This window comes from Chiloscyllium plagiosum, chromosome 1 (genome assembly GCF_004010195.1).
Source record: "Chiloscyllium plagiosum isolate BGI_BamShark_2017 chromosome 1, ASM401019v2, whole genome shotgun sequence".
NCBI classification, from domain to species: domain Eukaryota; kingdom Metazoa; phylum Chordata; class Chondrichthyes; order Orectolobiformes; family Hemiscylliidae; genus Chiloscyllium; species Chiloscyllium plagiosum.
In genome coordinates, this window is record NC_057710.1 from 106,807,200 (window position 1) to 106,822,082 (window position 14,883).

Genomic DNA, 14,883 nt, shown 5'->3' on the forward strand with positions numbered 1-14,883 from the left:
GGAGCAAGAGAATCGACGTTTCAGGCCAAAGCCCTTCATCAGGAATGAGGCTTGTGATCTGGGCGGCTGAGAGATAAATGGGAAGGGGGTGGGGTTGAGAGAAAGGTAGCTGAGAATGCGATAAGTGAATGAAGGTGGGGGAGAAGGTGATAGGTCAGAGAGGAGGATGGAGCGGAGAGATGGGAAAGGTGATGGACAGGTCCTTGAGCAGGATCCTTTAGATCCTGTTAGTGACGAATACCATTCATGTTAATTTTGCATGGTAACAACACAGAACAGTTGGTTTTGGCTGTTGCTTAAACTTCTCAGATATCTTACCTTTCCACTCAAAAAGATCAATGCCAACAGGATAAAGTAGCCTATTTCATTAGTACCCTGAGGTACAGAGGTCGGTATGCCCTCACCACATCACCCTTTATTTATATGTGCACAATACCTTAGCTCTGACTAACCAACACCAAGCCAGTCCCTAGAGTGAGGAGATCTTCTGAATCTCCTGATTTCCTTATTTTTGCCCTTTTCTCTTTATGTGCACTATTGTTATGAAGTTGAAGGTATGTATTGTATCTTTAAGGGAGAGCGAATGGTGTTCTGAACTGAGACATTATAAGCACCTGTATGTATGATTAGATAGCAGTACCAGAGTGTAAAATTGAAAGACCTAACATTTGGCAGTGAAATGGATACCTGAGTTTTGGTTGCTATTTGATAACAATTCAAATTTAACCAATCAGTCTAAATTATGCCCCAGCATGCTAAAACCCAACTGTTTAATGTTCACTATTAGAGTTAAGAAATAAATTAATATTATTTTCATTAAATAGTAGAATTTGGGAGTTCTCTGTCACTCATATTTTAATAGATTATGAGGCGAGGCATGCTTTTCTGGGTGTTTGGTTTAATTAACGGAGGGGTTCACCTCTGTGTCGTAACACTATAAATGGGCTATGACCAGCCAGCTCAAAACAAGTCCCCAGACTGAGGAGATCTTCTGAATCTCCTTTTTTTTTTATTTTATTAAACAATACAGTTTACAAAACAATTAACATTAACAGTTGTGTCCAGAGAAACAACAATTTACAAGGGAGAGGAATGGCAAAGCCAGGCCCCAAATCCTACCATTCGACCAGTTTTCAGGGAAATGAGGACAAACCTCAAATCCCAATCTCCGGTTTATCCCCCCTCCCCAACCACCATCACCACACTACCACCTGACAGCAGCAATGCTTATTTTACCTAGCACCCATTTCGTGTGTGTGCAGGTGTCGGACACATAGAAAAACAGCAAGTGTGTAAATCTTTATCTATATTCCACCACCAGGAAAACACCCGAGTGGCCAGTGACAAGCAGTGCCCGTAATCTCCTGTTTATTTTTTTTTTGACAAGCAGTGCCCTTCTTAAAGGGCAATGCTGCGGGATCAAACAGTGAAGGGAAGCCTCCTGTTTTTTTTCCACGCTACCACATAACAGCGGTAGTGCTTATTTTTCCCTGGCACACATGTCATGTGTGTAGGTTTCAGACACATTGAAGAACAACAAGTGTGCAAATTTTTATTTATATTCCACCATCAGGAAGAAAGGAAACACCCGAGTGGCCAGTGACAAGCAGTGCCCTTCATCTCCTGTTTATATCTGTCAGCTAGGCCTCCCTGTTTAGCCCAGGTTAACAAACCTAATCAAGGATTCCATGGTCAAGGAGATCCAACTGGTCCTGGTTCCAATCACTACATACCCCATCCGCCACTTTCAAATTCATTCCATTCACCATTGACTACAGTAGCAGCAATGTGCACAAAATGAACTGCAGCAACTCCCCAAAGTCCTTTCAACAGCACCTGCAAAAACTTGCAACCTCTCCTATCTAAAAGGACAATGACACCAGGTGCCTGGGATCACCAGGACCTGCCAGTTCCACTCCAAGCCACACACCATTCTGATGTAAACTTGTATCCTTCACAGTCACTGGATCACAATCTCAGAATTCCCTTTATATACCAACACCCCAAGGATTGCAGGGTTAAAGAAGATAGTGCACACCACATTCTTGAGTGTGACTGGGGATGGGTAATAAATGCTAGCCTAGACATGAACATGCCCATGAATACTTATTTTTAAATTTAAAAAGCACATTGTTTCGACAATGAAGTAGCTGTGATATATAAGGGCTTATGAAAATTTCTTGCCTATATTTTTTCAGTTCCTCCTGCTGCCTCAATGCTGTCATCTTGCTTTCCCTGGAGTGCTTCTGAATTCTTGAATGTGGTGCAGTATAATACCAAATGTTGACACCAATGTCCTTTCCTCAATGTGCAATATTCTGGCACTAGAAAATCCAGCATTTGAAAAGGAGTAATTGCCTAGATGAGCATGCAAATTTTACTTAGTTTGAAATGCCAGGTTTCTTGCATGGAGAAGTAAAATTGGTAACACAGAACAAAAACAGAGAGTGCAGGAGAAACTCAGCAGATCTGGTAATATCTGTACAGAGGAAAACAGAGTTAACATTTTACGTCCAGTGACCCTTTGCTAGAAATGAAAATAATTGGGAACTGGTGGTATTTATGTTGATGACAGGATGTCAATTGTGAATAGAATACATTAAGACATTACATGGAACAGGGAACATTCCTTGTTCCAGTCCTTCTCAGATCCCTCCCTACTACTCTTCCTCTGGTACACTGATGGTATAATTAGTGATGTTACACATTAGATTACTTACAGTGTGGAAACAGGCCCTTCGGCCCAACAAGTCCACACCAACCCGCCGAAGCGCAACTCACCCAGACCCATTCCCTTACATTTACCCCTTCACCTAACACTACGGGCAATTTAGCATGGCCAATTCACCTAACCTGCACATCTTTGGACAGTGGGAGGAAACCCACGCAGACACGTGGAGAATGTGCAAACTCCACAACGTCAGTCACCTGAGGCAGGAACTGAACCCAGGTCTCTGGCGCTGTGAGGCAGCAGTGCTAACCACTGTGCCACCGTGCCGCCCAAGCAGTGTCTTCCCTATCTCAGCCTGAATTCAAACACTTTATCAATTTCGCTTCCAATTTCCACCCTACTCTAATCTTCACCTGGTTTATCAGATTCTTCCCTTCCTTGGCATCTCTGCTTACATTATTTGGGATAAGCTGGCCACTGATATCCATTGTCGAGGAGACTGTGATGCTGGAAAAGCACAGCTGGTCAGGCAGCATCCGAGGAGAAGGAGAATCGACGTTTTGAGATAAGCCCTTCATCAGGAATGAGGAATAAGCCTCAAAACATCAATTCTGCTGCTCCTTGGTGCTGCCTGACCAACTGTGCTTTTCCAGCACCACACTCTTTGACTGTGATCTCCAGCATCTGCAGTCCTCACTTTCTCCACTGATATCTATTACAAACCCAGTGGCTCCCAGAGTTGTCTTGACTCTACATCCCCACACTCTGCTTCCTCTAAGAATGCAAGGCCTCAGAAATGGCTATCTTAATCCAAACCAAGTATTCTCTGCTACTGTGGTTGACAGTGCCCTCAGCCATTTTGGATCCATTTCCTGCATTTCTGCCCTCACCATTCCCATTCCCTTCCACAACAATAGGGTCTCCTTAGTTCTCACATTCCACCTCACTAGCTTCTGTATACAAAGAATCATAATCTGCCATTTGCACTACCTCCAACAGGTGCCACCACAAGACATATATTCCCCTCCACTCCCACTGCATTTCACAGTTACTGTTCCCTCTAAGACACCTTAGTCCATTTCTCCCATGCAATCGCAGAAGGTGTAACCCTTGCCTGTTTATCTCCTTGACCCTCGCTATCAAGACACTAAACATACCTTCCAGGTGAAGCAGTGATTTACCTGCACCTCATTCATTCTAGCCTAGTGAATTCACTGCTCAAAATGTGGTCTCCTGTATATTGGCTTTGCCGAACATCTATGCTTGGTCTGTAAATGACCTTAGGTTTTCAGTTGCCTGCTACTTCAACACACCACAGTGTTCCATGCCAACATTTCTGTGTCAGGTATGCTGCAGAGCTCCAGGGAGGCTCAACATAAGCTAGAGGTACAACACATCATCTTCCACCTGGGTACCTTACAACCTTCGAGACTCAACATTAAGTTTAACAATTTCAGAACATTAATACCCTCCTCTCTGTTCATTACCCTTCCCCCACACTGTTTGTTCCTATGGGTTGCTCCCCGTACAGTGAAGTAATTTTCAACCATTAACACTTCTCGTTAACAACCTACTTAGCATGCACCTCCATCTCTCAGCTTATCATAGAATCATAGAGTGCAGATAGAGGCCATTTATGGTTGCAGGGGAAGCTGCCTGGAGGTTTGCTGGGAGGGTTGGTGGGGAGAGTTGCACGAATTAAGGATTGGCAACGGGAACGGTCCTTGCAGAAGGCAGCATGGGTGGGGAGAATCCGTAGAGTGCAGATAGCCTATCAAGTCTGCACTGATATTCGAGGACCCACACCATTCCCCCACCTTATGCCTGTAACCTTACATGGGGTTTTACCACATGGCCAAATCACCTAACTTGTACATCCCTGAACACCAGGGCAATTTAGTAAGATGAATGCACCAACCAGCAATCATTGGACTGTGGGAGGCAACCTGAGCACCAGAGAAAAACCCCATACACATGGGGAGAACTTGCAAACTCCACACAGTCCCCAAAGACTGGATACAAATCTGAGTCCCTTGCACTGTGAGGCAGTAGTGCTAATCACTGTGCCAACCATCTTCATCATCAGCAATCTTTATGTTTGCCAATCTTTTTTTTCCTCTCTCTCTGGGAGCCACCTCCACATATTCTATTCATTCCCCCAACCTATTTTCAGCATGAAGACTTCCCTTTCCCTGTTATTTTCACTTCTGTTGGAGGGTCACTGGACATGAAACATTAACTGTTTCTCTCTACAGTTGCTGCCAAACCTGCTGTATTTCTCCAGTGCTTTGTACTTTTGTTTCAGATTGCAACATTTGCAGTTCTTTGGTTTTATTTTGATAACAGAAAAAAACAGATAAGTAGCAAATATCTCCAAAATCATATTTCAATTAAAATTTAGGGCAAAACTTTAAAAAATGTAAATAAATTGTAAGTATACATACTATCAAAAACGGATATAATCATACAGTTTTCAGAAACAATAACTAAAGACAAAAAAGTGCTTTTACTCATCACAAACTGCTTGACCTGTATTTCATTCTACAACTCTCCAAACATACTCATCGTCCTGGTGTTGCTGCCTTACTAAGCCATCCTTAAACACTTCCACCAACTCCAATTAGACCCCACCACCAAGAATATCTTCCCATCCCCACCCCTCTCTGCATTCCGAAAGGACCGTTCCCTTCGCCAATCCTTGGTTTGCGCCACTCTCCCCACCAACCCCCCCCCCCCCCGAATCTCCAGGTAGTTTCCCCTGCAACCGTAAAAAATGCAAAACCTGCCGGCACACCACCCCCTGACCTCCTTCCAGGGCCCCAAACAGTCCTTCCAGGCTGCTGTGGTTCTGTACGCCGAGTTGGAAGTTTTTGTTGCAAACGTTTCGTCCCCTGTCTAGGTGACATCCTCAGTGCTTGGGAGCCTCCTGTGAAGCGCTTCTGTGGTGTTTCCTCCGGCATTTAACGTTTGCAACAAAAACTTCCAGCTCAGCGAACAGAACCACAGCAACGAGCACCCGAGCTACAAATCTTCTCACAAACTTTGAAGTCCTTCCAGGTGTGACAGAGATTCACCTGCCTCTCCTCCAACCTAGTTTATTGTATCCAGTGCTCCCAATGTGGTCTTCTCTGCATCAGGGAGACCAAACAGAAACTCGGGCACGTTTAGTCGAGCATCTCAGCCACGCCCGCAGGGGTTGACCTGACCTCCCAGTCACTGCCGATTTTAATTCCCCTTCCTACTCCCTTTCTGATATGACCATCCTAGGCCTCCTCCACTGTCACAACGAATCAAACCGCAAATTGGAGAAACACTTTCTCACCTTCCGCATGGGCAGCCTACAACCCAGAGAACTCAACATTGAGTTCTCCAATTTCGAATAACCTCCCTTCCCATCTGGGACTTCCACCCCATCTCCCTTTTCCCTTCCGTTCCTCCAATTCACATTTCTTTCCAGCCACCAACCAGATTCATTCCTCCCATTGACCAACCAGGTCATACCCTCTACCTGTGCTCACCTAATCCCCCCCCTCCCTTCCCCCACCTTATCTACAGCTCCCCTTAAACCCACTTCCAATCCTGAAGAAGGGTTACACCCAAAACAGTGACTTCTCCGCCTCTTGATGCTGCCTGGCTTGCTGTGTTCTTCCAATCTCTCACTTGTCTAAGTTGGATTCCAGCATCTGCAGACTTTTTTGTCTCTTACTAAGAGATAACAGACATCAACACAAAGTGAATTGATAAACACCATAAACAAAGACTCAGTTTTTAAATGCAACAAGTTCACTTTGAAATTAGTCAATTCTGCAATTCAACAGCAGGTAACAGGAAAGCACCACTGAAGCAGGGGCTGTCCAAAGTATTTTGGTGAACGATGACTTTGGTGGGACTGCATATATAGAATTTGAATCCCGTGCCATTTGATCTGAAAACAAGATGAACAGAACTTGGTGATCAGATGTTTTTCCATTAATATTGATAATCTAGCAGTAAGGCAACAGCGTATCCTTTCTAAATCTGCGGAATCACAACACCCAAACTAATCACTAGCATCAATCCTTATGCCGGTTTCCAGGGCCAAATTCACAAGAACGGAGGCAATCGTTTACGCCCAAAATTAAAGCATTTTAGAAAAAGGGATGGGGCCACGCAAATGAGGCCATCAGACGATGTTCCTAATAATGTAAACAGTCGCCACATTTTTTTTTATCAGAAGCAAACACGAATTTAAAAACCTTCAAACTCGAAGTGGTCTGGGATGAGAAAACAGTGAGTTTGCTGTAAATGCACAACAAGGTGCATCAGGATTTTTTTTTTGTTTAGAAAAGTGCATTGAGGATGGAGGTGATCCCCGTCCCCAGGCTCCACCCAAACCTGAGCTTCTGAAGAGAGGGGTGCAGCTTCCTCTCTGCCCGCAATGGATTTTGCAACACGTCCATGTGGATCAAGGTGTAATGTCGGGCCATTTATTTCACTGTGGGTATCTATCTATCTATCTATCTATCTAGACGGCGGGGGGAGGGGGGGGTCTCGGCCTGGGATCAGGCTGTTCGTTGTCGCCTCCCTCCTCCCCCCGGTCTCTAATGGCCAACTGGCCGGCCCCGGGCTCTCTTCGGGACTCACCCTCGCCTCTCGCTCCAGCTCCGAGTGTAGTTTCGAGCCTCGGAGCCGCTGCACGATGTGAGCGATGGTGACCGAGAGCTGCCGCTGCACCGAATCTGGCTCCATCTTCCGCCGGCTCCGACTCCGTTACCGGGCAACCAACCGTCACAGCGCGCGCCACTGGCCCGCCCGCGCAACCTTCCAGAGTGCAGAGCGAGCGCGGGCAGCTGCTTCTCAGCAGTGCTGCACCCCGGGCACGGACCGTTCACACGTACACAGCAACCCCTGGAGCATTGCAAAATTATCCCTGAAGTCATGCAAATTACCCTCGCCACTGCAGGACTGGAACTTGCCCCAACATTGTAAACTACACAGCCACTTAGTTGTGGAGCACTGCAGCTCATCCGCCCCAAAATCCTAGATCAATGCGGCTTACCTACTATTCTTTCCAGTACTACAAACCACCATCACAACCTTGCCTCAACTGCTGGAAATCACCCCTCCCCAAAGCACCAATGCCCACTGCCCCACACACCCCCAAGCACACCAAACATTCTACCATCGCTTTCCCACCAACCCCACATAATTGTGTGAATTCCCCATTATTCACTTCTGAACCGCCCTCCACAGCACTCAATTGACTGCTGCTTCTTCCCAGTGCAGATTAATCCTTACAAATAGATCCTGACTGGTACTATCCTTTGCTCCAAAGTTCACGTTTACTCCAAAATAAACCAAGATCTTTTTTAGAATCCCTTCAGTGGGGAAACAGGTCCTTTGGCACAACAAGCCCACACTGAGTCACCCACCTAGACCCATACTCTATTGTCCCACATTTACCCCTGACTAATGCACCTAGCCTACACACTCCTGAACACAATGGGCAATTTAGCATAGCTAATTCACCTAACCTGCACATCTTTGGACTGTGGGTGGAAACCAGAGCACCCGGAGGAAACCAGATACACACACAGACACAGGGAGAATGTGCAAAGTCCACACAGACAGGTGCCTGAGGGTGGATCCAAACCTGGATCCCTGATGTTGTGAGGCAGCAGTGTTAATCACTGAGCCACTGTACCATCCTAGTATTCCATCTGGAAGTTTATTACACATACTTAGCATTTTATAATGGATAGGTAATTTCCTTTATTTTAAATCTTAAATGTACCTTTGGCTGGTTTGTGATGCAGAATGATGCCAAGAGCTCAGGTTCAATTCTTGCACCAGCTGAGGTTTCCATGAAAGTCCTGCCTTCTTAACCTCACCTTTTCCTGTGGTGTGGTAACTCTCAGGTTAAATTCACCACCAGTCATCTGTCTATTGTTGTGGACTAGGCCAGACCACTCAAAGCATTCTTAAGCAGGCAGCCCAGACCATAACTTTGCAATTTGTTTCGATAAGTATACAGTGAAAATTACCCAGAGTAAATTAGCTATGTTGACTACCGAGTTTTAAAACAGACAAAAATTTATTCACAAAGTTACACTATGAAACACAAAGAACAGAATAAAGAACCCTTACAGAACTCAGTCTATCCAAACTAGACTTAATTATGCTATATCTAATATACACAGCAGTCCCAATAAGCAAACCCCCTTAAAAAACAGTAAAGATGGATCAAATGTTCACAGATTGAAGTTAGAAGGGCAGAAGGAGAGAGAGTTTTTGCAGCCTGTTCACATACAACTGAACTCCTAACTAGTTCTGGACTAGAGAGCTAACTACTCCCCTTTCATTATACAGATCACTTCTAAAACATGACTACTTTGGCCTGAAGTCTCACCTGTTTATATATAAACAAAAAGGCCTCTCAATACCCTTTCATCTCTGTACCAAACTAGTCACTTCAGAGCCGGGAGCTCTTTATGACTCCTCTGAAAAAAAACCAAGGACACAGTATCCTTGAGAAAAGGAACAGCTTTTAGGGAAAAAGGGACCAGCTTTGTGACGCTATAATGAGAGATCACCACTATGGCCCTCTGGGACTATGGCAACTTTACCTTTTAGTTTTTGCTGTTTTTGAACCTGTTTACTTCTTCCATTCAATGGAATGCACTAAATTAATATTTTCTCAATCTGTAACAATACATATACAGTATCTCTATAAAATTACTTACTTGTTTCAGTGCCACATAATCTGAAAAGCCCAAATGTCTCTTGTTACATCTCAAATGCTGTTCTTGCAGTGCTTTTATATATGTAGATGGCCCTACTAGAAAAGGGGCAAAATTCAATCTCCTCTTGGGAAATAAGGCAGGTCAAGTGAATGAGTTGTTAGTGGGGGAGTACTTTGAGACCAGTAACCATGATTCTACTAGTTTCAAAGTAGTTATGGAATAGGATAGGCATAGTCCACAACTTCAAGTTTTCAGTTGGGTCAAGGCTAATTTTGATTGTATTAAACAGGAACTTTCAGAAGTTGATTGCAATAGGCTGTTATCAAGTAAAGGGAAATCAGGCAAGTGGGAGACTTCCAGTTAGGAAGAGAATAAGGCCCACTAAAGATCAGTGAAATCATCTCTTTTTGGAGCCACAGGAGATGGGTGAGATACTAAACAAATATTTCTCATCAGTATTTATTGTGGAGAAAAACATAGAAGAAAGGAACTTGGGGAAATAAATAGTGATGTCTTGAAAAAAATCTACGTTATGGAAGAGGAGGTGTTGGAGGTTTAAAATGCATAAAGGTAGATAAATCCCCATGACCTTAGCAAGTGTATCCCGGACATTGTAGGAAGCTAGGGAAGAAATTATGGGGCTACTAGCAGAACTATTTGTATTAACAACAGCCACGGGTAAGGTGCCAGAAGACTGAGGGGTGGCCAATGTGCCACCATTATTTAAGAAAGGCTGTGAAGAAAAGCCAAGGAACTACAGACCAGTGAGCCTGATGTCAGTGGTGGTTAAGTTATTAGAAGGGAGTTTGAGAGACAGGATCAACATGCATTTGGAAAGGCAAGGACTGATTAAAGACAGCATAGTATATGTGGAAAATCATGTCTCATAAATTTGGTCGAGTTTTTTGAAGAGGTGGCCAAAAAGATAGATGAAGGCAGAGCAGTAGACATTGTCGACATGGATTTTAGCAAGGCCTTCGACAAAGTTCCGCATAGACTGGTTGATAAGATTAGATCACATGGGATCCAGGGAGAGCTAGCCAATTGGATACAAAATTGGCTTGATGGTAGAAGACAGAGAGCAGTAGTAGAGGATTGTTGTTCAGACTGGAGGCCTGTGACTAATGGTGTGCTGCAAAGATCAGTACTGGCTCCACTGCTGTTCATCATTTATATAAACAATTTGCATGAAAATATAGGTGGTATGGTTAGTAAGTTTATAGATGAACTCAAGATTGGTGGTAAAGTGGACAGTGAAGAAGGTTATCTAAAAGTATAATGGGATCTTGATCAACTGGGCCAGTAGGCCAAGGAATGGCAGATGGAGTTTAATTTAAATAAATGCGAAGAGTTCCACTTTAGAAAGACAAACTAGGACAGGACTTACACAGTTAATGGTAGGACTCAGGGTAATGTTGTCATACCAAGAGACCTAGGGGTGCAGATACAAGTTCCTTGAAAGTGATGTCAGGTTCGAGTTATAAGGAGAGGCTGTATAGGCTAGGACTTTTTTTTCCTGGGAGTGTAGGAGCATGAGGGTGACATTAGAGAGATTTATAAAATATGCTTAGCATAGATAAGGTGAATAGCCAATGTCTTTTCCCAAGGATAGAGGAGTCCAAAACTCGAGGGTATAGAATTAAGGTAAGAGGGGAAAGGTTTAAAAGAGACCTGAGGGGCAACGTTTGCACATGGAGTGTGGTGCATATATGGAACATGCTGCCAGAGGAACTGGTATATTCACAATAACATTTAAATGATATTTGTACTGGTATATGGATAGGAAAGGATTAGATGGATATTGGCTAAACACAGGCAAAGGGGACTAGTTTAGTTTAAGAAAATTGGTTGGCATGGACAAGTTGGGCTGAAGGTCCTGTTTCCATGCTCCATGACTCTGACTGTATGACTTGAAAGTTCATCCTCCTTGATTAAGTGTTTCACAGGAGATTGTAAGAAGCTAGCGAAGAAATTGTGGGGCTGCTAGCAGAACTATTTGTACCATCGACAGCCACGAGTAGGGTGCCAGAAGACTGAGGGGTGGCTAATGTCCCACCATTATTTAAGAAAGGCTGTGAGGAAAAGCCAAGGAACTACAGACCAGTGAGCCTGATGTCAGTGGTGGGTAAGTTATCAGTGGGGACTTTGAGAGTCAGGATCAACATGCATTTGGAAAGGCAAGGAATGATTAAGGATAACATAGAATGTGTGGAAAATCATGCCTTACAAATTTGGTTGAGTCTTTTGAAGGGGTGACCAAGAAGATAGATGAAGGCATTGGTTCAATATTTAGTGTTCCATCTATTAGGATACATAAGTCTCTTTCAACTCCATCTGTAGTGATTTCTGTGCTAACTCTTGATTCTCTTAGCTTTAAGTTTTGTATTTGCTGAAAATTTGACCATATTGTATACCTGAATTGGGATGATTTACATAAATTGAAAAGAATTATAGTCCCAGTACTGAGTCCTAAAGTATCCTACTCAGTCCTCCTTACACCAATGACCACCACCCAATTTCCCCACTTTTGCAGGTTGTTGTTGTCTATTCTTCAAACATTCCTAGATTCAACCTGAATTCAAACAGCTTTGATTTTAATTTATAACCTTACCTATAATGTTCATGTCTGAACCTTTCTGAAGTCAAAATGCACTGTTAGCTGGATTACCTGCAGTATGTTTGAGTTGTCACTTCCTCACCGATATTTTGCAGGTTGGTCAAATGGGTTGTTTCATTTCTCATTCATAATAACTGCGACTTATTAGAACGTTTTTGTGCAAATGATCTTTGGGTTTACAGTTCCATCATATTTAGCACATTTAACATAATCAAATAGCTGAAGGCAATTCACCAAAATATTATGAAACAAGATATGACATTGAGCTACATAAAAAGAATTAAAGCAAATGACCAAAAGTTTGGATGAAAAGGTAGATTTTCAGGAAAGCATTTAAAGGAGGAAAGCAAGGTATAGAGGCAGAGAGATAAGGGGAGAAAGTTCAAAAGTTAAGGGCACATGCATCTGAATACAGGGCCTACAGTGGAGAAGTAATTAAAATCAGAAATATTCAAAAGATCAGAATTAAAGAAGCATAGATATTTTCCATATTAGGGAGATAAGAAGGGACAAGTAGGGATTTGAAAATAGGGGAGAATTTTAAAACCGAGTTGCTGCTTATCCAGGCACCGGGTAGGTCAGTGAGCACAAGGGTGATCAACAACCTCAACTGTATGGAGAGTAGAACCCGAGAGGTCATTGAAGAGCATTTTAGAATTATCAAGTTCAGAGGTAACAGCACTATGAGACTTTCACCAGCAGATGAGCTGTGGTGGGAGTACAGTTTTTTTGTTTAATTCTTTAATGCGATGTAGGTGTTTTTTGCCCAAAATTTGTTGCATGATCCTGATCGGTCTTGAAGAGGTTATGTGAGCCATGTTCAATAGACAATAGACAATAGGTGCAGGAGTAGGCCATTCAGCCCTTCGAGCCTGCACCGCCATTCAATATAATCATGGCTGATCATTCCTAATCAGTATCCTGTTCCTGCCTTATCTCCATAACCCTTGATTCCACTATCTTTGAGAGCTCTATCCAACTCCTTCTTAAATGAATCCAGAGAGTGGGCCTCCACTGCCCTCTGGGGCAGAGCATTCCACACAGCCACCACTCTCTGGGTGAAGAAGTTTCTCCTGAGCTCTGTCCTAAATGGTCTACCCCGTATTTTTAAAATACCCCAATCCTCTCGCTATGAAGGCCAGCACGTCATTAGCATTCCTCGCTGCCTGCTGACCCCGCATACCACCCTTCAGTGACTGTTCCACTATGAAGCCCAGGTCTCATAGCACGTCACCTTTTCCTAAACTGCTACCATTTAGAGAATAGTCTGCCTTCCTGTTTTTGCCACCAAAGTGGATAACCCCACATTGATCCACATTATATTGCATTTGCCCACTCAGCCTGTCTGTCCAAGTCACCCTGCAGCCTCTTAGCATCCTCCTCCCAGCACACACTGCCACCCCGCTCAGTGTCACCTGCACATTTGGAGACATTGCATTCAATTCCTACATCCAAATCATTAATGTATCTTGTGAACAGCTGGGGTCCCAGCACTGAACCCTGCGGTAACCCGCTCGTCACTGCCAGCCACTCTGAAAAGGACCCCTTTTATTCCAACTCTCTGCTTCCTGTCTGCCAACCAGTTCTCTATCCATGTCAATACATGACCTCGATACCGTGAGCTTTAATGTTACTAACCTCTTGTATGGGACCCTACCCAAAAGCCTTTGGAAAGTGCAGATACACAGCATTCACTGGTTCCCCCTTGTCCACTCTACTGGTCACATCCTCAAAAGATTCTAGAAGGTTGATCAAACATGATTTCCTTTTAGTGAATCCATGTTGACGAGGACCGATTCTGTTTCCGTTTTCCAAATACTCAGTTATTACATCCTTAATAATTGACTGCAGCATTTTCCCCACCCCCGATGCCAGGCTAACCGGCCTATAATTCCCGATTTTCTCTCTCCCTCCTTTTTTTAAAGGGTGGGGTTACATTAGCGACCCTCCAGTCCATTGGAACTCTTCCAGAGATGACAGAGTGCTGGAAAATGATCACCACTGTGTCTGCTATTTCTAGGACCATTCCTTGAGTATTCTGGGATGTAGAGCAGCAGGCTCTGGGACCTTATGGGTTTAATCCCATCAATTTCCCCAATCCCATTTCCTGGTTAATAAGGATTCCCTTCAGTTCCTCCTTCATGCTTGACTCTCTGTCCTCTGGCATTTCCTGAAGGTGATTTGTTTCCTTCTCAGTGAAGACAGATCCAAAGTATTTGTTCAGCTGCTCTGCCAGCTCCTTGTTGGCCATTAGGAATTCACCTGATTCTAACTGGAAGGGACCTACGTTTGTCTTCACCAGGCTTTTTCTCTTCATGTATTTACAGAAGCTTTTACATTCACTTTGTATGTTTTCCACAAGCTTACTTCCATATTCTATTTTCTGAATTAAACCCATTGCCCTCCTCTGCTGAAGATTAAATTTCTCCCAGTCTGTTTCTCCACATGGTTCATATCCCTCTATTCTCTACCTGTTCATGTGATGATCTAAATGCCTTTTAAATGTTGCTATCTGCTTCGACTACCTCCCTGCACAGCACATGCCAGGCACCAAAACCATTTAATAACCTTCTTCACTATCCACGACTCCACCAATTTTTGTACCATCTGCCAACTAACTGATCAGAATTTTCTTCCAAATCTTTAATAGAAATTACAAACAACAGGAGTCCCAGCAGTGATCCTTGTGGAATACCCTTGGTTACAGGTCTTCAGTCAGAAAAATATCCCTCTAGGATGAACCTCTGTCTTCTATTGTATTAAAATTACCAACTCACCATGGATTCAAAGAACGAAAAACAGTACAGCACAGGAACAGACCCTTTGGCCCACCAAGACTGTACCCATACCTTTCTGAACTAAAAGCCTTTTGC

At 43.6% G+C, this 14,883-nt stretch overlaps 1 protein-coding gene across 3 annotated transcripts in view; it reads right to left on the minus strand.

Annotated features, from left to right (window-relative positions):
• The window catches only part of tbc1d19 (TBC1 domain family, member 19), a 141,044-nt gene extending 133,307 nt beyond the window's left edge, over window positions 1-7,737 (minus strand). The window contains exon 1 of one of the 3 annotated variants that reach the window (XM_043693542.1): window positions 7,295-7,734. In XM_043693542.1, coding sequence (XP_043549477.1) covers window positions 7,295-7,399 — 105 coding nt within the window. In that variant the 5' untranslated portion in view covers window positions 7,400-7,734. Of the gene's footprint in view, window positions 1-7,294 lie in introns of all 3 variants that reach the window. The other 2 variants (XM_043693551.1, XM_043693561.1) reach the window with 2 other exon arrangements.
• Window positions 7,738-14,883: the final 7,146 nt, after the last annotated feature.